The 27,710-nt window shown below is 47.1% G+C and overlaps 1 protein-coding gene across 2 annotated transcripts in view; it reads right to left on the bottom strand.

The window, feature by feature from the left end:
* LOXHD1 (lipoxygenase homology PLAT domains 1) overlaps positions 1-27,710 on the bottom strand; it is a 157,611-nt gene that overhangs the window by 99,532 nt on the left and 30,369 nt on the right. For both annotated transcript variants that reach the window (XM_040632549.1, XM_008691614.2), the window contains exons 5-8: positions 20,938-21,036; positions 14,611-14,759; positions 5,708-5,831; positions 3,240-3,490 (exon numbers count right to left, since the gene is read on the bottom strand). In XM_040632549.1, the coding sequence (XP_040488483.1) occupies positions 3,240-3,490; positions 5,708-5,831; positions 14,611-14,759; positions 20,938-21,036 (623 nt within the window). The remainder of the gene's footprint in view (positions 1-3,239; positions 3,491-5,707; positions 5,832-14,610; positions 14,760-20,937; positions 21,037-27,710) is intronic.

Below are 27,710 nucleotides of genomic sequence, written 5' to 3'. Positions count from 1 at the left end.
ACCTGATTATTCATAGCAGCTCTATTCATAACAGTAAAAAACCCAGACAAACAAAAAACAAAAACTGGAAATGACCCAAATGTACATGAACAGTGGACTGGATCGATAAATTGTTGTATACCCTAACAATGAAATGCTACTTAGCAATAAAAAGAAAAAGTTACTAATATGTAAAACAACACAGATGAATATCAAAAATACTACACTGAGTGAAAGAAACACACACACACACACACACACACACGCGTGCACACCGCATGATTCCATGTATATTAAGTGCTAGAAAGACCAACCTAATCTTTAGCGACTAAAATCAGATTAGTGCTTGGAGTTGTAGAGACTGACTGGGAGGGAGCACAAGAAACAGCCTGCAGTGATGGAAACTTTCTCCATATTGATTCTGGTAATAGTTACACGGTGTACGCATTTGTCAAAACTCATAGAACTACACAGTTTAAAAGAGTGTGTTTTGGTTTATGTCAAGTATACCTCAACAAAGTTGAACAATAAAATTAAATGAAGCAATAAAATTAAACTGAATGATAATAAAAATATTCTATATTGTAACATGTGGGGCGCAGCAAGGGTACTACTCTGAGAGAAAGTTATAGTCAAATGCTTATATGAGAGCAGAAGAAGGCTAAAAATTAATAAGCTAAAAATTCTTAACTTAAGAATTAGAACTTAAGAATTTAGAAAAACAGCAACATCAGAAAAAACAGCAACAACAGAAAAAACAGCAACAACAGAAACTCAGAGAAGTTAAAAGAGGTAAGGACAGAAACCAACAAAATGGAAATAGAGATAAAATGGAATATAAACAAAGACAAATGTTGATTATTAGAAGGACTAAATAAACTTTTTGTGGGAATGATGTTTTTAAAAAGCAAGAAGGCATGAATAAATCAGGTTAGAAATAAAAAAGGGGGTCATAATTATAGATGCAGCAGGGGTTAAAAAGATAAAGGAACACTGTATATGACCAAAGTCATAAGTACCAATACATTTGACATCTATAAATACACAAATTCCAAGAAAAATATAGCTCATTAAAACAGATGCTTGGGGCTCCTGGGTGGTACAGTCAGTTAAGCTGCTGACTCTTGGTTAAAGCTCAGGTCATGATCTCATAGTTCTGAGACAGAGCAGCGAGTCAGGCTCCATGTTCAGTGCAGAGTCTGCTTAAGATTCTCTCTCCCTCTCCCTCTCCCCCTCCTCCACTTGTGCACACACACACACTCTCTCTAAAATAAGTACTATATGTTGGCTAATTGAACATAATAAAAAAATAAATAAATACACAAATCTTTTATAAAAAAGATTCAAGAAGAAATAGAATGCCTGAATAATTCTATAACCAGCAAAACAGAAACAACACCTTGTTAAAATCATTAATTTCACACACACAAAATCCTGGATAATTTCTCAAGAGACTGGAACCAAACATTTGGGGAACAGATCATTGCAATTTTATACACCCTCTTTTAGGAAAGAGAATAACTCTCATTTCATGCCAGGATCAAACCTGTCAAGGACTAGATGAGAAAGGAAAATTCAGGGCCATGCCCCTCATGAACATATACACAAAAATTTTATATAAAACCTTAGCAAACCAATTCCGGAAACATGTAAAATTAAAATCCATTATGACCAAGTTTGTCTCAAAGAAATTCACAGTCAGTTTGCTCGCATTAGAAAATGCAGTCATACAGGGGCACATGGGTGGCTCAGTCGGTTAAGTGTCTACCTTCAGCTTGGGATCTGATCCCAGGGTCCTGGGATCGAGCCCCACATCAGGCTCCCTGCTCAGTGGGGAGCCTTCTTCCCCCTCTCCCTCTGCTCCTCCCCCCTGCTCCTGCTCGCTCTCTCTCTCTGCACTCTCTCTCTCAAATAAATAAATAAAATCTAAAGAAAAAAAAGAAAATGTAGTCATATAATTCACCAAATTAATAAATAAAAGAGAAAAACCTTACGACTATTGCACTAAGTGCAGAAAAAGCATTAGATAAAATTCAACAATTCATAATAAAAACTTTGAACAATACAGAAATAGAAGAGGATTTCTTAATCTAAGACTGTCTACCAAATCCCTCAACAACCGTAATTAACTAAATAGAACATTAGAAACAGTGCCTTTAAAATCAAGAACAAAACAAAGATGTCTACTATTAACCCTCTGTTCAGCATTGTACTGCTCATGTGGTCAAATAAAAAAAATTAAATATAAGCTTTGGAAAGAAAGAAACCAAGCTGTCATCATTCACAGACAATATGACCTTCTATAAAGAAAATTCCCCCCAAATCTGTAGACAAATTATCAGAACTGATTAGAGTTTAGAAAGATGGCTGTTTGTGAACTCAATATACAAAAGTACTTCTATTTCTATATCAGCAACAAATAGTTTAAAATATAATTTCAAACAGATATCATTTATAATAGCCACAAAAATTTTAAGGGCTCTATGAATACATCTAACAAAGACATGTAAGACCTTTATCAAGAAAAATATAAAACTATATTGAAAAACATCAAAGGAGACCTAAATTTTAAGAGGTATACAATGTTCATAGATACAAAAAGTATCTAGTAAAGACATCAATTCTTCCAAATGGATCTATAGATCCAATTGAATTCTTTCAGCACAGTTCTTCAGGGAACTTGGCAAGAAAATTCTAAAACTTCCATGGAAAGTTTAAAGGTCATGAATATTAACACTTTCCTGAGGAAAAAGAATAAGAGGGAGAGACAGCAAGAGAGAGAGAGAGTGTGTGTGTGCACGAAGAAGTTGGGGGGGGAGGGGCAGAGAGAAAGGGAGTCGACTCCCCGCTGAGCAGGGAGCCCAATATGGGGCTCAATCCCAGGACCCCAGGACCTGAACAGAAGGCAGACGCTTAACTGACTGAGCCACCCAGGAGCCCCCAAAATATCTGATGACGGAGAGATTTATAAGCTGAAGTGAAACACCACCAAAGTCAGGACAGTTTATAACTATCAGCCAGCACCTGCATTTGGCCCTTGGATGCAGGCACAGAAGAGCCCTTATTCCTGACCAAAAGCAAAACAAGATGGATGGGCACGTTACCAACCCAACTGCCCAATGAAAGGGACTGCCCATGTGCTCTGTCACTGGTCCAAAGGAAGTAGGAAGCAGGAAGCAGGTCAGTGTTTGTATTTGCAAGTTAAAGAAGAGGGGCAGAATCAGGAAATGGCCCCCCCACCCCCAGAGGGCACCCCTTACCTTCTCGCAGTACCAGCCTCTGTTAACGCCCACATTGCCATGCCCGATGGAGACCCGACTCAGGGGACTGAGGAGGACAGCCAGCTCGATGTGGAAGATGTCTGTGCGGCCACGGTCAAACACACCGCCTTCCAGGAAGATTTTCCCGCTGTTCTTATTCCCTCTGGCCCCGTACATGACCAGGTAGATTTTGGATTTGGTCCCAGCCCCCCGGACATCCCCAGTGAAGACGGTGACCACATATGAGATAGCTGGTGTAGAAGCCACAGGGGAGGAGAAAGTTAGTTCCAGCTGGTTACAAAATCCCACCCACACTCTCCCCTCCCTGGCTCCAGCCTCCCTAGGCCCTCCCTCCTCCATACATCCTCATTCGCCCCGGAATAAGCTGCAGGTACTACTACAAGAAGCTGCCAGCCCTGATTACAAAAACTAACAAAGACAAGGCGGAATTTGAGTTGGCTAAGAATAGTACTTGTTATTAACGTTAATTACCATGTGCCTATTATTAATATCTGCCGGATGAATTCTGTTATGTCTGATTCAATTATAACCATCAACTCCATTAATGGAAATTTATATTCAAGGCTATCTGATTCATTTCACTTGCTCTTTTGCTCATAACTTAAAAAGACAGCTTTTAATAGAGGGCACTGATGTCCTCCTTCCCTGCCTGATGTGATGGGATGAGGGAAGAGTGAGGGAAGGAGAGAACATTGTGGTTGGGCCATTTGGGGTTTTGGTCAGTCAGGAGGCAAGACGAGGACATGAAGTTCTGGGCAAGAGCTATCAAAGGGCAATTAGGCTCTGAGATGGGAATGAGTAAAAGAAAACACCAAAGACAAACACCTGGACAGGAAACTCTGCTAAGGTCTAGCCTCCCTTCCTTTTGTCCTGGAGTCGAAGGCAATGGCCCTTTAGTCCTTGTTAGTTTTCCCGAGCCCGCGCACACCCCTCCACCCTACCTCTAACCCCACCCTCATCCCCGGAGCCCAGGGAAATGAAAATCCCCAATTTCCTTTGGAGCTAGCACGTGCAGCTACGCGGATGCCTTATTCATTCACACATTTACACCTTCCTTTGCTCAACAAATGCTGATTGAGGCCTCGGGGAGACAACGAAGATGGGAAAAAGTGGCCACTGCCCTCAAAGGGGGGGTCTCCAGCTCTACTTCTCCAAAACACATGGACCTGGGACGTACTCCCATGGCCCAGGCTACCAGCCATCCCCAGCCCTTGGCGGCCACTTCTCCTGCTCCGCTACCACTGGGGGCAAGAGTCACATGGTGAAAGGGGTCATAGCAGACCCATTCTGGTATCTGTTTTTAAGTAAATACTTTGCAAACTTCAGTTGCAAAGTTGTGAGGTTGAAAGGTGTTGGAGCGGAGGAACACTGATTTCCTAATGGAGAGCAGTCACGGTCTAGGGCAAAGGAAGGGAGTGCCCTGTCTACAGGAGGGAGGGAGGGCTCAGAGGGAGTGGCGGGTAGCATAGAGAAGAGAAATGGCATCACAGGCTAAGGAGAAAGATGTTCTAAAGATAAAGAGAGAGAAAGATAAAGATAAAGAGAGAGAGAAAGATGTTCTAAAGATAAAGAAAGATAAAGAGAGAGTAAGACCAGCAGGGAGGGGAGGGGAAGGCATGGCTGAGGTGGGGGAAACAGAGGAGCGGCTAAGCAGAAGACAGATGGATGAGGTGGAAGGAGGGTAACGGGGCATAGGTTCAGGAAAGAGGGACAGGTGTATGGATGAAGTGGAGGAGGATGGGTGGGGAGGTGGAAGAGGGGAGATAAGATGTTGAAAGATGCTGCCAATAGCTGGGGCTAAACTGTGGGGCAATTTGCATACTGTGTCCCAGAACTTGGATGTATTCTCTACGCAGTGATTTTCCCGAACACCCATGAACTTCCATATTGGGAGTTGCAGGTTTTCTGTGGAATTCACCCAGGGTAGAGATTTAGGTGGCAGACCAAACCCTGAATCTGTCACTTATCAGCTGTGTGACCTCAGACAGGTGTCTTAACATCTATGTGACTCAGTTTGCTGATCTGTGAAATGGGAGCGCTAACAGTTCCTATGTTACAGGGTTACTGTGAGGATTAAAGGAGCTGAAATGGGTCAGGTGCCTGGCAGAGGACCCGGTGTGTATAGTAAACACTCAGTAGGAGGAGGAGTTCAGAGCAAACCCATATCCTCATAAACGTCCCCACGTAATAGGAGTTCACTTTCCCCCTTTACGCGGTGGATAATCTCTTTTGCCCTGGGAAGTTAGTATCCGCTCGGGGGCATCTCCCCACATCCTCTGACATCAGCAGAGCCCCAGGCTCCAGCACAAAGGGACAGAATACTTTCAAGAGCAGGAGGAGTGGCTGGCTCCCACTTGATCACAGGCCTTCAGGCCCACAGATGAGAACACGGAGACTTGGACAGAAAGTGAAATAGCCAATCGGGCCTCCCCTTTCTTCAGTTCTACCTGTGGTCTCAGCTCCGCCCACTAAGATATCCCTTTGGATTTTGCCGTCGTCTTCGTCCAAGGCCAGCCAGCGGTTAAGCGGGAAGTCATATTTCCTTTTGTTCCCAATATCTTCAATGACAATCTGGGAAGGAGAAGAGAGGGAGGGAATGACCAGTGTCACGGAGGGCTCATCTGGTGATCGAATCCCTCCACCACTTGAGTGCACTCTGAGAATACACTCCCACCTTCTTAGGGGTGCAGGGAAAGCTTATCACAGGGACACGCCTGGTGCGGAGCACTGAGAGGCATGGGGGATGACTGGCAATGACCTCTTACTTGAATGACTGAGCCACTCTTCCCTCTTCTGCTGCAGATCATTTAAAGGACTGAATGCAGGAAATTCGGCAGGAATCGCCCCATGAGAGCCAAGTGGGAAGCCTGGATTTGCGGACTGCGACAAGAGCGTCACCTCCCCCACCGGCTGAAGGCTGGGACCCTAACCTTCTTGGTGAGAAGCAGAGTCCACGCAAGGAGAACTACGAGCCACAGATCAGGCACACAGAATCCCGGGATCTGGTGATCAGGTCAGGAAACGTCAGCCACTGACAGGGAGGCGAGTGGCATGGGCCATCTGCGAAGCTTCCCGCAGGGCGCTCACATGTGAGTTAGGTTGGCGAGGCTGAGAGAAGGTGTCTTTCAGCGTTTACCAGGAGCTGAGGGGCCCTTCCAAACGTCCCAGGAACCCAACTGAAAACCCACTTGAAGATAAGCAGACGGGTCAATGACTAGAACATGCCCTCCACTCATAGCACTGTGCGGGGAGAAGCATCTGAGGACACACAGGGTCAGCTGGAAAGTGGGCGTGTCTGCCCAGGCAGTCCCGACTGCCTGAGAAAGGGGGGACTCTGATTTCAATGAAAGACTCATTTCCTAATATCAAAGTGTCTGCACTGTGCAAACAGGGCACACATGGGCTGCCTGAAGGCATCTCACCTTCTTCCAATTCTGTGTTTCTATAGGAACCTTCTGGGCTAAGAACTGTCTTCCTGAGGACACCACCCACTAGGGGGAAGCCAGTGGCCTGAGCCAGTAACTAGAAGCCACATCGGGCTTCTCTCCTCAGATAAATCAGCATTCAGGCGTTGGTTTATAAATCAGTCCCTTGTGAGTTTGGTTGGTATGAGTCACCCTTCAGAGCCTGCTGATTTGATTGTCTGTACTTCTCAAGCTGAGTGCCTGAAGACCACTGTGACACAGCCCAGAGAGGCTTCTGCCGCCGAAGTCCAGCCTCTCCCAACCCTCCTATCTGCACATTTCTCTGTGGCTTTCGTCTCCATGTTAGGAAGAGACTGGGGAGTCGATGACAAAGGCCTGAGGCTTCAGCCCGCCTCCTAACCCCCCTTACTCTGAGGCTCACAGAGTTGGAAAAGCAAAGTGAAGGAAGAGAGGACTTAGTTTACAGATAGGCTGCCAAGTCTGCTGATGCACCTGGATGTACAGACTCGCCATCTCTGTCTTTGAACGTTCGCAGACGAGGGTGCCGGCCACGGCTTCAAGAGCAAGGGCACCACCCTCACAGCCCACGGAGCGGTCATCAGTAAAGGGCCTTCTACTGGCCTGGAGTCTGATGGAAATGCCGGACCTGGGAAGTTTAGCTAATCTGATAAAACAGAACGTGTACCATTCAGTACTTCCACAAGACAAAACTAGCTGGATCACAAAGGAAACAGACGATATTCAAAATATAAATTTTTGAATAACAATCAAGGTGCTAAAAACTAGATTTTCCAAAAATACTAAATACAAAGAAAGGCCAAGAGAGAAGAGAAAAGCTTGAGTACTGGCACAGAAAGTATAAAAGTCTATGGACAGTTCTAAAAATTTTCCAGATGCATATTAAATGTGTACATAATTAACTATGAAAACTCTTGGCCTCAAGATCTGCAAGATGAGGCTGGAGGACACAGGCTCCCCGAGAGCTGAATATGCGGGAGCATTTCCGGTAGCATGGTGAGCACGCAGGGAAGGAGCAGAGAGGTGGGGGCAGGGAAGGAAGTGGCCAAGTGGCCAAGCGCCACAGTACAGAAAGACTAGCCAGGGAGGGGGGCAGCGGGCTCTCCCGAAGGCATTCTGGCCTCTGCTGACATAGGTCCTGGCTGCCTCATGACCCCAGCTGCACGGAGGGGCATAACCAAGGGTCCCTTCTGAGGGAGGAGGGAGCAGCATTCCTACTTCTGTTTATGACGTGTCCAGACACCTCTGAGTTTTCATGGAGTTCCTTGTAAGACGTCAGGACATCTCAGGAATGGTTTGTGCTAACAGAATGAAATGCTAGTGTTCCCACCAGACCGCTGCTTCACAGATTCCGTTGTTACGGCAGAAACCATTGCAGAAGACAACTGGGGAGATAGAAACACCCTCCCCGTGACTGAGAGAAGCACACGCCTGGAGAGACAGACAGAGAGAGAGAGTATGAGAGAGAGACAGACACTCAGACAGAAGCAATGACCAAATAAAAAACAAGAACCATTATCTCCTGGGGGAATACCTTCCATCAGAAGACAGGCCCACAGGCAGGCTCGCCTTCTCAGAGGCGAGAGGGAAAGCTGGGGTCACAAGGCCCCAGGGAGGCGAGGCCTGTCCATGCTGGAACCCACTGTCTTCAGCGGCAAGACCAGCCAATGGGAAAAGTCAAGAAGATTCCACTATCCCAGAGGAGAGGAGGAAAAGGGGGAGCCGCCAAGCAGGGGTCACCGCTTCCCTGTTCTCTACCACAGTTCACATACGCACCCAATGATCCAGGGCCTCGGGGCATTCATCCCCACCTGCCCCCCCCCGCCCCCGCCAGGGTAAACACACGTGCATGAGCACAGGGAGCGGAGCCTGGAGTCAGCAGCGTTTAGGTCACCCTGGAGTGTCAACTGTGACCCACAGCAGCTCTCCCCGCCCTATACTGGAACAACTTCCACCGATTTCATGTAAGCTGATTGGAACAGAGGCCCGTTCTGTGCAGAAGTGAGCCCTCCCCCCCACACAGAGCAATGTGAGGAGGAAGAGGGTCTCCTCCCTCCCACCCACGTGCCAAGGTGCCCACGATCCACACGATCTGAAGGGGCCACAGAAGGAACCGCTGTGTACCAGCCACGAGAACAGGCAATGCACGTCAAACACGCCTCTGCCTTCAAGGAGTTTTCAATCTTCCCTTTAAAAACGTGTCTAGGTTATCCAGTAAAAGGGGCCCTCAAGCAGCCATCGCCACATTCCCATCGCCTCTGTAGAACTGTGGCTTCTTTTTAGAGTTCTAAGATCCTAGGGCAAAGGACAGGTAAGTTTTGACACAGGAGGGAAAATTAAAAAAAGGAGGAAGACTTTTGGAGCTTATGAACCAACTTTACAATAAATCTCAGCATCTAGGAGTTAGCAGGGAAGACCTGGGTTCCTGGAAAAGCGAGAGCATGTTCTATGGGGGAAACTGAGGCCCACCAAAGGAAGGCGAGATCTTCTCCCTGTCACGAGGCTATCCTTCCCCACAGGCTCCAGGTCTCCGTCATCACACTGAAAAACTCCATCACATAATACACATAACTGTAAACAGTTGAATGGGGACACCCTAACATTTCTTCTTCCTCTGCACTTCCTCTCCTCTGAGCCCACCTGTACACCCACCCCCTCATCACCACCTCCATCAATAAAGACCTCTGATGGCTTATTACGATCAGGATCTGCAGAGGTCCTGCCCACACCTACCTCCCTAATATTAGTTCCCCCTTCTCAGTCCTCTGAGCCCTGTGCTCTGGCCTGGAGCTATCAATCTCCCTGTCCTTCCCTCCAGCTCCTTCTCCCTGCCCCTCCTGGCAGAACCCTACCCATCTTCATGGCCCAGCTCCCGTGGCCCCCTGATGGCCTGTGAGACACAGCTCACCCCCACCATCTTCGTTTGTACCTGACTCAAGACTTTTATCTCCTCCTGTTTTGCATTAAAGTCATGGTAATTCTGCTTTCTGGTCTTCAAACCGGGAAATCTGGTCTGATCGACACGAACCTACTTGTGGGACTCCCACAACAGCATGTTTGAAAGCTGGGCTCTCCCTGAAAGTTTGGGATATAAGGGTATGGCAGCTACACTCATTTTAGGGACTTGTCTTGCTCTTTTAAGGAGAACAATGTTTGCCACAACAGCTGCAGTTGGTAGTCGCGTACATGTTTGTTGGCTGGTGAGTAAAAGAAGGACACACAGAGCTTCTTGACGTCCCTGAAATCAATTCCATGAGCCTCTGTCTCCTCGTCCTACCAGAGCCGGTGCCGCAGGCTGCGCTGATACTCCCGGCCGCACGCGGCAGGCGATCTCCTCATCTGGACCGTCTAACATGTGACCTCATGGAGGGAATCCAGACTGGGGGTCCAGAGGACCTGGGGTACGTACCAGGCCTGCCACTGAAGAGCTGCAGGGCCTTGGGCCAGTCTCTTTACTGCAGCAGGTGGACCAAGGACAGGACCCACTGGTGCGTGATGTTCCGCCTTGGGACTGTTGCTCTTCCTAAGTGGTCTTTGAACTGCACTGACTATTTGGGTTGATCAAAATTGTGGACTAACAAGACGTGGGGGCCCAAGCCATGGGTGGGGACAAGAGCTGGGGGAGGGGAAGATGCAAGCCCCCCAACTTCGGGAGAGGGAGAGGCAGGGGGGAAGGGGTGTGTGGGTCACCCCGAGGCCCATCCACCTGGGTTGAAAACGGCACACGTGGGCAGCTGACTAGAAGGGAGACTACCTATGAAGGGGTTAATTACATCGGATTTATCCCGCCAAGCCCTTCAATGTAAATAGCAAAGGAGCGGCTGTCATGTGAAGTCCAAGGCAACCAGCCTGGCAACTTCGAGGACCAGGAGCACTTACTGTGCAAGTGTCAAATCTGGAAACATGGTCAGTTCAACAGCCTCTTTACCTGGCATCCCTGGGGAGCTGAGGGCCAGCAGGCCAGTCGGAGTGAACTGTGGAGGGGCGGTATGAGGTACAAGCGAGGCAGGGGAGGCAGGATGCTAGAGCTGGCTGCCCACGGCATAGTCAGAGTGCTTTCCCCCTGCCTCTGGCTTCCAGCTTGCACCCACCCTGCCTGGGACCTAAAGCCTTCCTTCCTCCCTTCCTTGGGAAAATCGCTAGTAAATCCAGGCACACTGGCCGACAAAGTGCTTGAGTTAGTTTTCTGTCTTATCCCCACGAAGCATTTCGGTTTGGCTTAAGGTATAGGAATAGGCTGTTAGGAGTTTTTCAGAAGGCAGCGAACCTTGGAGAGGGACACAGGCCTTGGTACTACAGGGGAGGAGGGGAGGGAGCGGGCAAGTGGGGCCCTGAACTCACCCCGGCACATGATACAGCCGCAAAGAGAATAACCAATCTCACACTGAAAGTAGACTGCTTGGCCTTCTGGTTCAAAATAGTGTCTGACTAGCAAATAAGAAAAGAAAAAGGAAAGAAGGAAGAAGGGAGAGGGGAGGGCAGGAGGGAAGGTGGAAACATCATTCCAAAGAAGAAGAGCAGAACTCCGCCAAGGGCCTCACGCAGGGTACATACAGTGCAAGGACTCAGGAAAGCAGGGCATGCTTCGTGGAATACAAGATTCGGTCTTTATGAAATAGGACTAAACATCTTTAAGGATAGCAGGGGCTGCACGGGAAAGGCAAAAGGTGATATTAAAAGGGAACTAGGTTAAATGAGGAAAGGTACCAAGAAAACCAAAAAGCAGCAAATCCATCAAGGTTCTCACCATCCTGTGAGTCCTGTAACCAACTCCTGGGAATTTATCGTGGGAAGTAATCCTAGATGTGCGTAAAGATAAGCTACGAGGATGCGTGTCAGTGCGCTCTTCACTGTATCAGTGATGCTGAGGAAAAGGGTGTTCAACACAAGATCGGTTTAATAAGTCACGGTATATCGCGCATACTAGAGCACTCGTTAAAAACTTACGTCGAAAACCTTCACGTCATTCTATTTAAACAACCTGGGGACATCTGCATGCTCTGTCTCAGAGTGGAAACAAAGCATCTTGTAAAACACAGTGTTTACGATGACCCCATTAAACAAAAAGATATATGTATATTAATTCACAGAAAAATAGCTGGACGATATGTACCAAGATATGCACACTGGTTATCTCCAGCTGGTGAAATCATGGTGGTTCAGGGTTATCTCATTTTTTGTTTATTTGTATTTCCTAAATTTTTACAATGAATATGTATTACTTTTATAGGAAGAAAAAAAATAGCAGAAACATTCAGAATTAAAATGCACATTGACAGGAGAAAGGAATGGACCCAATAGCTTGGAAGAGCCGACCAACATCTGGGTGGGGGAATGTGACGTGCTCTCACAGGAGGCATAGCACAGCGGATGGAAGGAGCCGAAGGGCAGCTGAGAGCTTTGCAAAGCAGAGAACGGAGATCCTATAAATGGCTAACTGGTCCTCCCGAAGAAGAGGCCAGACAGATGCCAGCCAAGCAAGAACCTGGTACGTAATAGGAGACCTCTTTTCGGAGCTATAAATAAATAAATTAAAAATAAATATCTTTTGCATCAAAGTAAGGACTAATCATGTCCCTGAGACATTAACAACAAAAGCAAAACGAAGAGGAGGAAAGGAGGGAGGGAAAGAGGATGAGGGTATAAATGAACTAACATAGCCCCCCTCTTCTGGACTTTTTATTATAAATATAAAGAAAAAAAATTCTGCAAGCATTCCGGCTGAAAAAAAAAAAAAAAAAAAAGATTATCCTGAGAAACAAAAATCCCCTTGGCTTCAGTATCACATTTCAGAAGGCAACAGAATGAGATTTACAACATCTTCAAGGGAAAAAAGGAAAAGGAAGAAAACATGTTCTCACTCTGCCAAGCTGCCCTTTCCTTTGAGCACGAAGACAACAAAGGGGCCTGTTCTGGCGTGCAAACCCGCCTCGTTCGTGAAGTTTCTGAGGAGGGCACATCGGGTGAGTGGGCCCATGTGACCAAGAAGGAGCCTGACCTGAGGGTGGGGGATGCAACTGCAAAACCTTGTCAAGGCCACACTCAGGCCTGGGGTACGCCTTGCAGCTCTGGGCACTAACCCTGGGTCTGCACTCACACTGTCTTCCTTCCCAGGAGGGAGGAACGGGGCCTAGAGGTACCCGCTCTGTGCCCCACCCTGGCTGAGGTCACAAAACACACCTGCCTCCTCTCCCTCCTTCTCCCTAAAAGACACATTTCTGCCTGCTCACTGGCTACTTAGGGTTCTGGAATCCTGCCCCATTTCTTCTCCAATCCAAGCAGCATTTAGCCTCCTGGAACCCTGTTCAGCACCAGGCCGGCTACTCTTAGAACCAGGAAAGCCCCCTCCTTTCCAAAGGAAACTTGGCCACTCCTCACTTCACCAATTCATGCCCCATCCCAGGCTGAGAGCTGGGGCGGTGCCCTCGAGGACCGTCCAGCCTAGTCATGGAGAGGAGTGTGGCAGACATGCGAGGATGTTCACTCAGCCTTTTCCCGAGCCCCTTCTTCTTAGCCCACTTCTGTTATAAAGACTGGAAAGCCAGCCACTTGTCCTACTTTCCGCTATAGCTAGGGTGGCCACACGACTCATTTCTGGCCAATGAAATGTAGGCAGAAGGCCCAAGGAGGGCACTGTGTTTCTCAAAATAAAGCAAGTCTTGCCAGAAAAAAAAAAAAATCATTTTCCCCTTTGGTCTTCCCTTCTGCTCTGCCTGGAACACAGATAAGATGGCTAGAGAGTCAACAGCCATCACATGATCATGAGGCAACCGGGGTGGGGTGGCAGGGATGAAAGCCACAGTGCCCAGGATGGTGACAGAGTAAGACAGCAGGTGTCCTAAAAGCAGCTGCACCAGCCCTGAGCTGACCACATCTGGATTTTGTGTGAGATGAGAAATATAAGCCCCAGCAATGTAACACTGCACTTCAACGGCCTGATAATTGCAGTCAAATACTGCTGATATAAGAAAGTAATGAAGTTAAGCACTAACGAAACCTCACCTATCAGCCAGCCTCATTATCTATAGTCAAATTGTTATAAATCTGAGCGGTTTCTGTTTAAGCAATACGATCTTTCTCAAAGTATTTTTCAAATATATATTCTACAATAACCTTTCCCTATCATCCTGTAATGAGCTGAAATATACCGATAGCCTCATGAAGGGAAATATATGCAAAGGGCTGGTAGCCCATTTTCTAAGTGACCTCTGACTTCTGTGGATTTTGAATATTCTTTTGGCTTTTTATATCTTCTCTGAGTCCCCATTATAGTTCTCAATAGCCCTACCTAATACAATGATTCTTTCCCTCTCTAATCTTCTGCTGTAGGTTTAAAATTGCAGGCAAGAGTTTCGCTAGAAGGGATTATAATGAGCATTAAGCTGAGAGAGAGTCGGAGGGGTCTTGACTTCAACATCAGGACAAGGAAAAAAAGAGCCAGAGCCATGAGCTCTCCTCACTCACTTCGAACCGGATATGCGTTAGCTTCTCAGAAGCCTTTTTGTTTTCATCTTGATTCCTACCTTATTCCTGGGTTGGTAAGATTATGAGGTAAGTCACACGAAAGCTTATGATCAGGGTCCAGTGAATGCCCTAAGCAGGCAGGGTTATAAGCATTCGTGGGAGGGAGAGGTTCTGGTGGGCCAGAGTCAGGGAGAGCTTGAGTCTTGAAGGACGACCAGGCCCTGGCTACTTTCGGGTGAGAGCCTGGGGCTTTCTTAGAAGCTGGTAACATGCGCAGGGTCTGGGAGGCTGGGAGTCAGGCAGCATGGTTGGCCAGCAGGCTTAAGCAGAAGAGTGGAGACAGACAGACCAAGAGAGGGAGGCTAGGGCTGAAATATGCCCTCCTAAGAGCCAGAATGCCCCCTCCCAGGCCACGGGGACCACAGATAGGCCGCTGGACCTACCTTGGACAGGAACCAACCTGCAGACCCGCCCTTGTTGTTGTGGCCGACATTGATCTTCATCAGCTGCCCCAGATCCGGAGCATCGAGCATGAACTTGTCTTCAGCTCCCCTTTCAAAGTTGTCCTTCTCATTTTCCAGCCGACGCTCCCCTGTATACACACACGGGCAAGAAACTTACAAAGTAGACTGGAGGAGGAGGAAAAAACCCGCTTCTAAGCTTAATGGTCTGCCCGCTGGAGGGTAGTCTCCAAAGTCAACAAGGTGGGAGGCGGGCGGTGGGGGGCGCAGGGACAGGTGGTATGTAGGTACTTTCTGTACTTCCGCTCCATTTCGCTGTGAACCTGAAACTACTCTAACGACAATGTGAAATATTTTTAAGAAGTCAATACGGATAGCTCTACCCTGAGATCTCTGGCCCTGTAAATCCCTCCAACCTCCAGTCAAGGAAGAAGCTTGCCCTGCGTGTGGCTTGAGCCCAGGTCCCATAACTGGGTTTCTGCTTTCTGCCTTAGCCTGGAGTGTCCATCCTGGTAACCCCATGTACACCCCCATCCTTAGAGCTGAGGTCCTGCCTGGCTTGTACCAGCCTCTTGTCCTGAACCGGGAGCATTGCCGTGGGAGTTGGTCCAGGCCTGTGCTGGGCCCCTGACAGCCAACAGACCTCCTTAGGCCTGCCTCCTTTTCTGGAAAACAGTGATGACAGCTACCATCAGACACGCCAGTTCGACAGAGATTTTTTTCTTTTCTATTTGTCACCACAATCCAAGAGGGGTATTATTAATCCTGTCTTGTGGCTGAAGAAACGGGCTTAGAGAAGCCAGATGCCATGCCAGAAGTCACACGGGTGATAAGCGCATCATCAGAATCTACTCTAACCTGTTCTGACTACTCTGCAATACTCCGTTATGATATCCCCAGGCCTACAGGGCCTGTTAACGCTTTCAGCATTGCCTAAGCTTCACGCGGGTGCCGTCCATTCGCTTTCGTTTCTAGAATTCAATTCTTTAATGTTCTGCATTTTGAACTGCAACAATGCAAACATACAGAAAGGAGCCTGAGACACCCACACACCCACCCCCAGATTTCAGAGGCAGAACAGGTGCTAACGCTCTGCCTCATTGGCTTAGATCTTTCTCTTTTTTAAAGAAGAGATGACAGGTCGGTCTAACGTCTCACTGGCCACCTGACTCTCCTACTCCCTCCCCCAAATAAACACCACCCGCAAGTGATCAGTATCGCTTCCATGAATTTTGGCTCGCACGTGGATGTCCTCATAGAGAAAACGTACTGCTGTGTTTTTTTGGCATGTTTTAGAATTGACAAGAATGACATCACAGCGCATCTCTCTCTGTCCGAGGTTCGTCATCCACGCAGCAGGGATGCGAACAGCACCACCGCGTCGGGTCCGCTGTGAGAGTGAACTGAATTGGTCCCCACGAAGTGCCGGCCGGTGCTAAGTGCTGGGTTCGTGATGGAGGCTGCTGCTAGGGCTCCCCTCACCATCATATCATCATCATCACATGCCCCCTGCAAATGACTTTCCTTTCAGCTAACGCTATGCTTTTCAGATCGCCTGGTTGATGCGCGTAACCTGAGTTCATTTGTGCAGCCGCTGTGGAACAGTCAAGAACGGAGACAGCACTGCCATGTTTCTACCGGTGGACATGTAGGTCGTGCCTCGTTTTTTGTCACTGTGAACAGCACTTGGCGCGGACTCTTTCACCCCTGCCTTCTGCTGCACATCTGTGACAAGTGTTCCGAGTAGACACCTACAAAAAGAGTCGGGGGGTCCTGGGTGGGCCCACCTCAGCGTGTTAGGTATTGCGAAACTGCCCTCCAAAATGGCTGCCGCACAGCCATGACCCCCGCCATGTATGAGGGGTCCCATTCCCCACGTGATTATTCACATAATTATTTTAAAATTTTATTTCAGTATGTATACACTGGTATCTCTTTGTGATCTTAATTTACATTCTCTTGATTATTTGGAGAAATTAAACATATACATATATATGCATATTTGGAGAGAGATCTATACACCCTTATATGTTGGTCACTTAGACCTTTCCCTTCTCTAATTTTTTCTGTTCATATACTTGATGATTTTTTTTACCATCTTTCCTCTGTCTATGGTGTTTTTTATCATACAGATGTTTTTCCTGTTTTCATGGACTTTATCTATCTTTTCCTTTGTTGTTTGTGCTTTTAGTGAAGTGTTCAAGAAACTCCATTTGAAGGTGAAATTCAAAAGACATTCTTCAAGTTTCTTCCAAAAATCTCAAGAGTGTCGCGTGTTCACATTTAAGTCTTGAGCCCATCTGGAAGTTATTTTTGCGTATGGCAAAAGGTAAAAAGATCTGATTTTATCTTTCCTCCTATGGTAGGACAATTGTTTGCACACTGATAATTGAATAATTCATCCTTTCTCTCTGATTTATAATGCTGCCTCTATATGTGCTTCTAGACTCTATTCTGTTTCACTGGTTTATTTGTTTCTCCTTCTATCAATACCACACTGGTTTAGTTTTTAGAGATCTGTGGTGTTTTAATATCTGCAAGGGTAAATATCCCCACTTATTAATATTATTTTCATTATTCAAAACAGTCCTCGCAATAGTTAGCCTTTATGGATGGGAATTTTATTAGCAGCTTAAGCTGCGGGATATTGCCTTTCGGAAATGTGACTAAAATGGCACTGCATTTATAGCATAAGCTGGGGAAAAAAATTGACTTCTTAATGACTTTGAGACCTTCCGTAACGTATTTCTCCATTTAAATATTCTTACATATCCTCAAACAAATATTTATATTCTTTCCAGAAAGCTCTAAGGTACCTTATAATTGCTATCGTGAGTCATGTATTTTTAAATTAAACATTTGCTTGTTGTTTTTATTAAGATTTGTAAATTAATCTTGTATCCAGCACCTTTATTAAACCTTCTCTCAAATTGGTTCTCATGATTTGTAAATCCTCCTGGATTTTATAGATGATTATTATTTTTTATGAAAATTAAGTTTTATTTCTAAATGGGGTGAGAGGTAGGAGTTTCTTCGAATTTTATTGACTACGATCAAGGAATGTTGTGTCCCTCTCCCTGACTAATTTCAGTTTGTTCAGATTTGCTTTGCGGTTTAGTACGTGGTCATTCTGTGCTTGAGAAGAATGTGTGTCTTCTCCCAGCTGGATGTAGGAATCGACATGGTTCCAGTCAATCAGGCTTATTAAATGTGTAGTTAAAATCTTCTGCACCCATACTCAATTTTTACCCATTTGATTTACCAATTATTTGAGAGTGTTTTATTAAAATCTTCCACTGTAACTTCTTCAAGAATTTTGTTACTTTTTGCTTCACGTATTTTGGGAATATGCTGTAAAATTCGTTCCAGTTCAGAATCATCACATCTTCCAGGTTAATTCTTCCTTTTGTCATTTCGTCTGATATATTTTTACTTCCAACAGAGTGTTTTTGCCTTAAAGTTTAATTTGACAGATAATAATACAGCTACACCCCCTTCTCCCGTGTTGATATGCTCCTGATATACTCCATGTCATTCTGTTTATTTTCAGTCCTTCTGCATCCCATGTTCCAGCTGCATTTTATTTCTTTTCATTTAATATGAGAATACCTATCCTTTAACTGAGGAGTTTAGTTTATTTCTATTGTGATTATTTATACATTTATTTAATTTTTTGTTATTAGCCATGCTTTTTCTTTTCTTTTTTTTTTTTTTTAAGATTTTATTTATTTATTTGACAGAGATAGAGACAGCCAGCGAGAGAGGGAACACAAGCAGGGGGAGTGGGAGAGGAAGAAGCAGACTCATAGTGGAGGAGCCTGATGCGGGGCTCGATCCCAGAACGCCGGGATCACGCCCTGAGCCGAAGGCAGACGCTTAACCGCTGTGCCACCCAGGCACCCCGCCATGCTTTTCCTTTCCTTCTGTTTCCTCATTTCCTGCCTTCTATTGGGTTGAGGATTTATTCCCTTTTATTCCCCCCACTGGTTTAGAAGCTATACATTTCTTATTGGGCGGTTTACTCTTACAATTTTAATATGCATACTTGACTCACTGAAGTCTAAAGTTCATCGATACCTCTACTCTCCTATCACTTCGGGATGAGCTGTGACCAAGAACCTAATTATGTTTTAACTTTCATTATCTACCTTCCTTCTTAAAGATTATTGTGTTCTAGCATTTTGGGTCCATGTTTTCTCATGCCCTGATGATAGTCACTATTAGTACTGTTTACTATAATCAATGCTTGCTCAGCTTTGTTACATCGATATCAATATTTTTGCTCAATTTCTTTCTTGCTTCACCTTTCTTGTGGGTATATTTCCTTTTTCTTAAAGTATATTCTTCTGCAGCTGTTTAAGTATATAGGCCTATGAGTGGTAAACCTATTTCTCTCTGCTTGCATGGCAAGTCATTCATTTTGCCCTCACTCTGGAATGATAGCCTAGCTGGACACAGAACTCTAGACTGATAGATATTCCTGCTCAGAACATTAGAGCTATTATTCCATGAACTTATGACCTTGTACAGGTAGCCAATAGGAATTTGCCATCAATCTAATTGGTTTAGTAGAAGATAATCTGCCAAATCTGGTTACCTTCAAGATCCTTCTCTTTGCCTTTGGTTTCACCACAATGTATCTAAATGTGGATTTGTTTTCCTTTATCCTGCTCAGTGACTCCTTCTGTTACTTTAGTCTGAAAATTCCTATCTTTGCTCAATTTTGAAAAAGTTTCAGCCATTATCTTTTCAAATATCTCCTTTCACCTATTCTCTTCTCTATTGGAATTCCTGCTCACCATCTATCAGAACTTATTCTGTCCTCCACGAATCACGATCTCTCATTTGTGTTTTCCAACTCTTCATGTCTCTGCTCTGAGTTATTGTGCTCATCCCCGTGTTACAGTTTGTAAGTGTCTACTCAGTGGTTTCTAATTGTGTCGTTTAGCACATCCATTAAGTGCTTATACTCAGTAACTATACTTGCATTTTCTATATTTGTTTTCTATACTTTTCATGGTGCCTTGTTTTCTTCATTTGTTTTGTTCATGTCTGTAGTCCATTTAAACATCTTTAAACTATAGCTTTTCTCAGATTACTCTATTATCTGAAATTTTTGAGCATTTACTCTCATTGTCTGTTGTATCCTGATGTTTAGTCGTGGTGGAGTATGTCCTCATCCCCAGTACCTTATCTTCAGGAATCTCATGCAGTCTTGCTAATGCGTCTGCAAGCACCAAAGGTATTACTGTCGTGGAACCAATTTTCTGTGCTTGGGGAGGGGGGTGGTCCCCAAATCACACTTGTAGTGTAAAATCAGACATCAAGCCCACATGAGTGTGAGCAGAAGGCATCAATTTCTCAACAACTGTTTAATCTAGAGCCCTTGGAGAGATAAGGTTATTGTACTGATGAACGACTTTTTCCTGGGCTGATTTTTCACTGAAGATGTTCCTGTGAACCTTTGGGGCTCCTGGCTTTCCATGCAGTTCTAGTCTTGTCTATCTTGCTTCATGCAGGACAAAATCTTATTTTTCTGACCCCAAATTGGTATGAAAACCTATTTTGTAGATTGTCGAACATGAGAGCTCCTCCTTCCAAGAGCCACAGCACCGATTCACAGCTAATACTTTGGTTTTGAGTTCCCTCTTCATTTCTGGCACTGGAGAGTTCTCTTTTGTTCTTAAGCTCAGCAATGAATTTTGAATTCTTTAATATATTGCATCCAAAATTCATATCTCAGTAGCTTTTCTGACTCCTATATTATTTCATTAACTTGGAAGAAGCTGGCGAGAACCACCTGTCTCAGTTCTACTGGCCTGAATGTCCTCCCAACGCTTGCGGCCATGCTTGTGTCCTCAGTTCTTGCTACATCTTTGAAGACGAGTCTAATTATCTATGCCTGGCCCCATTCTACTCTGCATCAAATCGCTGCACTGAATCAGGCCATGCCCAGCCACATTCTAAATATAACGCGAGATGGCCATGGAGCTTACGGAGATAAACTGACAATGAGTTCTTTGGTGATACAAAGCTTGGGTCTGTTCATAGTCTAGGACGAAGGACAATTTTAAATAGACCCCAAACCCAAGAACACCTTACTCTGAAAACACATCACACACCTACATTTTACAAGATGGGCACCTTGCTGCCCAGGGAAGGCCATGAAAAACCGCCCCACAAGCAGAATTGCTGTCACCAGAGGAGACTGGAGCTGCCTTCCTCTGCCAGGCATGGGGGCGGGGCATCAGTCCACCTAAGAAGCAGAACTGGGCACAGCTTGGGAAGAAAGGATTTCAAATCCATTACCTGTGTCTCCATACTCTCCAAAGATATTGATGAAGACGTCCGCATCGGTCCCCGCACTGATGACATCACCGGTATACACCTTGACTTCATACTTGTTACCTAGAAATGAGGACAGAGAAAGCCTCAGCTCATCAGGATCCTGAAGAGAGAAGAAAAAGGCCCCAAGGTAGCTACCACACCACCTACCCTTCCCTCCCGCAAAGCCCGAGGTGTCACCATTGCCGTCAAGAACACAGCAAGAAACAAGCTGCCTGACATTGGTTCCAAACGGTCATTGCCAGTATATACGTGTATCAAGTCAACACACCGCACACCTTAAACTCACACATTGCTACATGTCAGTTACATCTCAATAATGCTGAAAAGAAAAGTCAAACGGTCATTGCTAAATGGTGTGCACAGCATAAACCCGGTAGAGGGGACTTCTGTTTTCCTCTGCTAACACGCTGCCTTGGGATGCATGAATCAGCCCCAATCCAGATGCCACACTGAACCAGACCACCAGCCGATCTCCCCTGGATATTGAAGTGCTTCTTACTGGGCCCACTGCACATCTACTCTGCCCTCTCCAATCTGTTCTCCACACCTAGCCACAGTGTAAAAATTCACTAGGGAAAATACAATCTGCAAATGAAAATCAAATTTATATGTAAATTGTCAGGACCATAACCAATGCAAAGACTAGAGGTGCCAGCAAATATGTGTGCTCAGTGGTTACCTCACTTAAAGGTCTGTATTGTTTCCTCTTTCTTTCCCCCATTCGTGGAACCCCATGCACTGTAACCCCCAAATGCCTCAGCCCTGGCCATGGCCTCGTGGGGGGATGGGGCTGAATGTCAACTAGACAACAGGCTGAGCTCTGCCCAGGTCTCCCCAGCTGGAGCCTGGCTTAGAGTGGGGAGCAAGGGACACGGGTTGCTGTGTGGTGCAGGAAGGAAGACTCCTCTACACTTTGTTTGGGTGCTAACAATTCCAAGGGCTGAGGCGATTTTCCCTTCCCTTTCCCCTTCTTTCAGTGACTTTTTATTTTTTATGTAGGAGAATTTTGTTCAGATTTCTTATGCCCGATATGTGAAGTTCATAAAAATTAGAGGTGTTTCACTAACTCAAAAAGGTATCTGTACCCCCCGTGTTTACTGCAGCATTATTTACAAAAGCCAAGACATGGAAACAACCTAAGTGTCCATCAATGGAAGAATAAAGAAGTACACACACACACACACACACACACACACACACACACTGGAATATTGTTCAGCCACGAAGAAAGAAGGGAGTCTTGACGTTTGCAGTAACATGGATGGACCTTGAGGGCATTATGCTAACTGAAATAGGCCAGTCACAGAAAGACAGAAGGCATGAGTCCACTGATCATGTGGAATCCAGAAAACAAGGAACAACAACGAAAACCTAGAAACACCCCTAACAACCCCGAAAGCAAAACAAAACACAGATACAGAGACCAGACTGGTGGTTGCCAGGAGTGGGGTAGAGGGGATGTACGAAATGGGTGAAGGGGGTCGAAAGGTACAAACTTCGGTTATAAGACAAATAAGTCATGACCTGTAACGTACGGCATGGCAACTACGGTTAATAATACTGCGTTGCCTGTCTGAAAGGTGCTGACAGAATAGATCGTAAAAGTTCTCATCACAAGAAAAAAATGTGTAATTCTGTATGGCGATCGATGTTAACCAGACTTTTCGTGATGCTCATTTCTCAATATATACACACACCACATCATTATGTTGTAAACCCGAAACTAATACAATGTTTTATGTCAATTATACCTCAATAAAAATAAATGGGAACTATTTTAATTGAGGCCCAGAGTTCCAGGCCCTCTGCCCCCCCCCCTCAGGCCTTTGCTGATGTCCCAGCCCCCAGGGGCTTTCTCCTCTGCATCCCTGCTCTGCCATGTCATCTGTGTCAATGATTTCCAAGCTCATCACCTATTGCCTCGAGCGGTTTGCTGTTTCCTGCAGGTGAGGCTTCCAAGTTCTTCAAGAATAAAAAAAAGTCTGGGGCAGGACCTCCTTCTCATGTATAGCCCCCCCCCCAAACAGCCCCAGCACAGTGCTGGGCCCAGACTAGAGTCTCACTAAGTATGTCCAAAAGCAACCTGATTCACATTTCCTAAAGCTCAAAGTCCCAGGGAGGTCACTCAGGGCAAAGGAGTAAGGCGGGCGAGATAAGGCGAAAACTCAATTTCACCCAGTCCCTATCTTGAATCCTGCCCAGCAGCTGCCATCTAGAGATGACCTGATGCAGAATGTTGCAGGGCACCCAGAGAGGTCCCCCCCCCACATATACGCAGCCCTGAAGGCTGATCTTTAACCTTCTGAGACCCTGAGCCAGGAGGGAGCAATTCTCTCCTAAAAACTCACTCGATGAGATCCATCACGAGAGAGGGAAGACCCTCCAATTCTTGTCCCCAAACAAAGAGCTCCCAGATTCCCACCCCACTTTCTTCCCCATGAAGACCCCTCTGAGATGGGAGACAGACTAGGGTCTTCAGAAGAACGCCTAGGTCAGTGGCTTGACGTTGGAGCCACATTCAGGCTATACCAGGGGAGCTTGCCGAGCAGGGGGGCTGCCACCCCCTCCCTCCCCGAAGATCCTAAGGCATGGCTGTGAAGGACCAGGAGGGCCTTGGCCAGTCCAGCTGCCCCTGCTCCTGATCACTTTCCAAGTCGCAGAGGCCTCTGGCCGCAGGCTGTCCTCTCCTCCTCTGAGAACCCTTCATTTTGGTTCACATCCTTTCTCAGCTCCAGGCTGGGCCTTACTTCACACAGAGGCAAGTCCCCTCTGCAGGGTGACAAGATGCCCAGGGCCCCCTTGGCTGGTGATGCCAGGATGAGGTGGGGGCTGGGGACGCCCTAAAGGCCACTGCTGAGCATCAGTCAGTCAGAGAGGGCAAAAGAACTCCAGAAAGAACTGGGCACGGTGCAGCAGGAAGGATGAGGGGGGCTGGGGAGCCCTTGGGGAAGGAGTAGCAGACATTCTGCCTCATTCCAGAAGGCAGAATTGGACTTAGCACTTGAATTATAAAGAAGGATATTTTAGCTCACCAAAAGAAACGTTTTCTAGCAGCTAGGGCTATCCAACAAAGGCATGGGATGCCCTTGGGGGAAGTGAGTTTCCCATCCCTAGAGACATCTAAGCCGTCACTTTGTGACAAGCACATTGGTGGAGAGCCATCTGTCAGGGAGGCTGTAAAGAAAATGCCAGAGGTGAGAGAATGTGAGAACACTAAGGGTCCTTTTCAGTCTGCAATTCCATGACATCTGACCAGGAAAGGCAGCCTGCAGACAAGAAAGGGAAGCCAAGAGATGGAGGGGGGCCTCTCAGAGAAAGGGAGGTGCCTGAGGCCACGCAGGCAGGCCTGGGGAGCAGAAGCCCATGCAGGGCTTTGGGAACACATAGCACCCCCGTCCCAGGAAAGTCCAGCGAAGCAGGTATCAGGGCTGAAATGAGGCAACGTAGGAGACAGGAGTGGAAGGAGCTTCCAGAACTTTCCAGCTGAGGTGGACAAGGGGCCTAAGCCATGGGGTCAGAAAATCAAACGAACTGAATGCAGGAGAAAGTCAGTTCTGGAATAAGGCTGGACTGTTCTCTGACCTCTGCAGAACTCTCTATGGAAAGATGGGGCCCTGGGTCCTCATGTAGTTGGCTGGGTGAGAAGCAGGACCCTCGTGTGCCGCATGACCTCCCATCACACTGAGGAGGGGCTGAGAGCAGCAGCAGGATGGGCAGGCATACCTCACAAAACTGCTCTCTAAAAGGCCCCGAAGATGGACAATGAGGCTTCTTATATTACTGTTCTCCCTGCTCTTCTTCCACATTTCCTCTCCAAGCAGAACCCCATTCTATCTGATTTGCCGTTTCCAAACAAGCCCTAGGGCCCCGCGCCAACCCTAAACTGTGATTAAGTGCATATATTGTTGAAAGAGCAAGACAGGATAAAAGCAGAGCCTCATTCTCTCATGGCTGGCAGACTGTCAGCACAGTGCATCAGGCCTTCCTCCCAAGTGGTCATGAGAGTCCTCCCAGTTTCCCGTGATCAGAATTTCAATGAGCACAAAGTTGCCATTCTGGTCACAAGTGGGTTTATATATGTTGAGTTCACCCCTGTGATCTGGTGATCCATGTGAGAGCAAAAGGCCCATAGGTGAAATGTGGCTGCCTTCCTGGTGAAAGGACCGGCCAGAGGGGAAGGTCCCAGGCCAGAAAAATCCCTGCCCCAGAGGCCAGAAGGGAATAAGGGGGGCTGGAGAAAGCAGATGAGAGCAAAGAGTTCAAAGAGGGTGGCTGGGGCTGGCCGACCTTCTAGAGCAAATAATACTAAACGGTCACCCAGGCCTTGCAGCTCACGAGGCCCCTGCATGTCCTTGATGTCACCTGAACCATACAATGGCCACATGATACAGGCAGGACAGATACTATTGACGTTCTCATTTACAGATGGGGAAACGGAGGCTCAGGGGGCAAGGAGGCTTGCCCGGGGAAACACAGCTGCTAAATAATGCAACAGGGGCTCAAAGCCAGGGCTCTCGTCTCTGAAGTCAGGGCTCTTTCTAGAATGCGCCATGGCCTCTCATTCTCTATGCCAGGAATAGGCAAATTTTGTCCGTAAAGTGCCACATAGGAAATATTTCAGGCCTTGCAGGCCACCTGGTCTCTATTGCAGGCACTGGACTCTGAAGCGGTATCATGAAAACGGCCATGCGCAATACGGTAGTCCCCCCCCTGCCCCCCTTACTTGCGGGGCTAGGGCCGAGACCCCCAAGGGATGCCTGCGACCCTGGAGAATACCGAACCCTACAGAAGCTAGGCTTTTTCCTACACAGACATACTGTGATACAGTTTAACTTCCAAATTAGGCCCAGTAAGGGATTACCAACATAATTCATGATGTTACACTGGCAATAATACGCTGTAATAAAAGCGGTGGGAACGTGGTCTCCCTCTCTCAAAATTCCCTCCCGTCCTGGACTCACCCCGCTGGAGACGATGGGAGAGGACAAATGCCTGCGTGATGACCACGTGAAGAGAATGACGCAGGCTCCGGGACGCAGTTAAGCTCCTACGCGCCTTCCGATCCCGATCACTGGTCAGCAAGCGGAGCCTGTGCGCGGGAGGCGGGCTGACCTTCTGAAACCGCGCACACGGAACCGCGGATAAGCGGAAGAGGCCGCGCGGCGTCGAACTACGTAAGCAAATGGGCGTGGCCATGTGCCAATAAACTATTTATGCACACGGACATTTGAACTTCATACAACTTTCCTCAGATATTGTTCTTGTCTAATTTCTTGACAACCCTTAAAAAAGTGTAAAAATGTTTGTTAGCCCCAGGTCCTGAGAAAACTACACCTAGTCGGCCCCCAGTCTGTACGTCGTCGGTCACCCGCTGCCCCAAGCCGTCTTGTGCTTTCGGGCACTGTTCTGTTTCTAGGCAGGGGATGGCAGGCAACTCTCTGCTCGCTGGCCTGGAAGGGGAGCGGAACTGCTAGGTGCAGGGGTGGCCAGCTGCCGGTCGCAGGGTGATCACGGCACCCTCTAATCATTAGCTTAAGCAGCTCAAGGCTCTGAAGACTGGGGAACTGTTGCCCTTTTTCTGTCGGGCTGCAGGGGGTGAGAAGGAACATATCCTGTGCCCAGTGTGGGTAGGGAAGGCCAGCTTTCCCTGCCCCACAATGCTGGGGGACTGGGCAGTAGAGTGGAGAATGGGGGCCTGGGCTGGGGTTTCCTGAAGGTGGGGAAAGATGGCAACATCAGTTCTGTAACCTCAGGCATCGTGCCTTCAGCTCCTCGCCTGGCAGACAGTGAACAAGGAGCAGAGATGGGAGGAGAGGGGAAGGTCAGGTTGGAGGAGGGGCTAGCGAGTTCACTGTCCTTCCTGAGCAAGCATGGGACCCATAGGGCCTAGTGATGGATCGCAGGAATGGTTGCCCAAGACAGTTCTAGGGTTGGTCTGTGGTTTAATCAATGTTATAACATTCTCCCTTGAACTGATTTCTCTCTGTTCTTTTAGTGGGTAACCATTAGCTCATAGGGTGCCTTTCTACAAATTAGAAAAAGGCTTCCTTCCTCAAGACACTTTACTGCCATCTGTTGGATAATTGTCATAATAAATACATAAACCTACAATCTCTATGATGTGAAAAGTGTCTCTTTACATAGTCTCAGTTGTGCAGTGCACAACTTGCATATCTGAACCCAGCAACACCACCTTTCAGAGAGTGGCTGCCCTTCCCTGAAGGTCAGTGAGAGCTCCAAGAAGCCAAAGTAGTTTGAGCATTGATCTGGACAGTACACAATAAGGGAAATAGACCAGAGATTAAGCTGATCGCAGGATACCTTCCAGAGCCAAACAGAACTGAGTTGGGGTACTGCAGGGATGCCATTAATTGCAGCCTAAAGACAGGTGGCCACCTCAAGGCCACAGCATAGGGTTGTCTGTGCCCTGCTTGCCCTGCCCAGGGGATCCCCCAGCCAAGCCTTGCCCTCTCTTTCCTCTGCAGCCCGCATGGCAGAGGCACACAGCCTTGCTCCCTCCAAACAGGAACCGTGTCCCCTGTGGGCCAACCGGAAGCTGCCTGTGTGGGCTTCCAGAAAAGGCAGGCACTGGCAAGCCCGAGCTGCCGCCTGCGCCTGGTGCGCCAGCCACCCCCACAGCCTCGCCTGCGCTCTGTCTGGAACAGTCAGCACACAGCAGCGACAGGACACATCTGAGTGAGCCACCGGGGGGGGGGGGGGGGGGGGGGGGGGGG

The sequence above is a fragment of the Ursus maritimus genome, unplaced genomic scaffold (assembly GCF_017311325.1).
Source record: "Ursus maritimus isolate PB19 unplaced genomic scaffold, ASM1731132v1 scaffold_18, whole genome shotgun sequence".
NCBI classification, from domain to species: domain Eukaryota; kingdom Metazoa; phylum Chordata; class Mammalia; order Carnivora; family Ursidae; genus Ursus; species Ursus maritimus.
The sequence above is the reverse complement of the archived record's forward strand: the minus strand, read 5'-3'. Positions and strand labels throughout refer to the sequence as shown.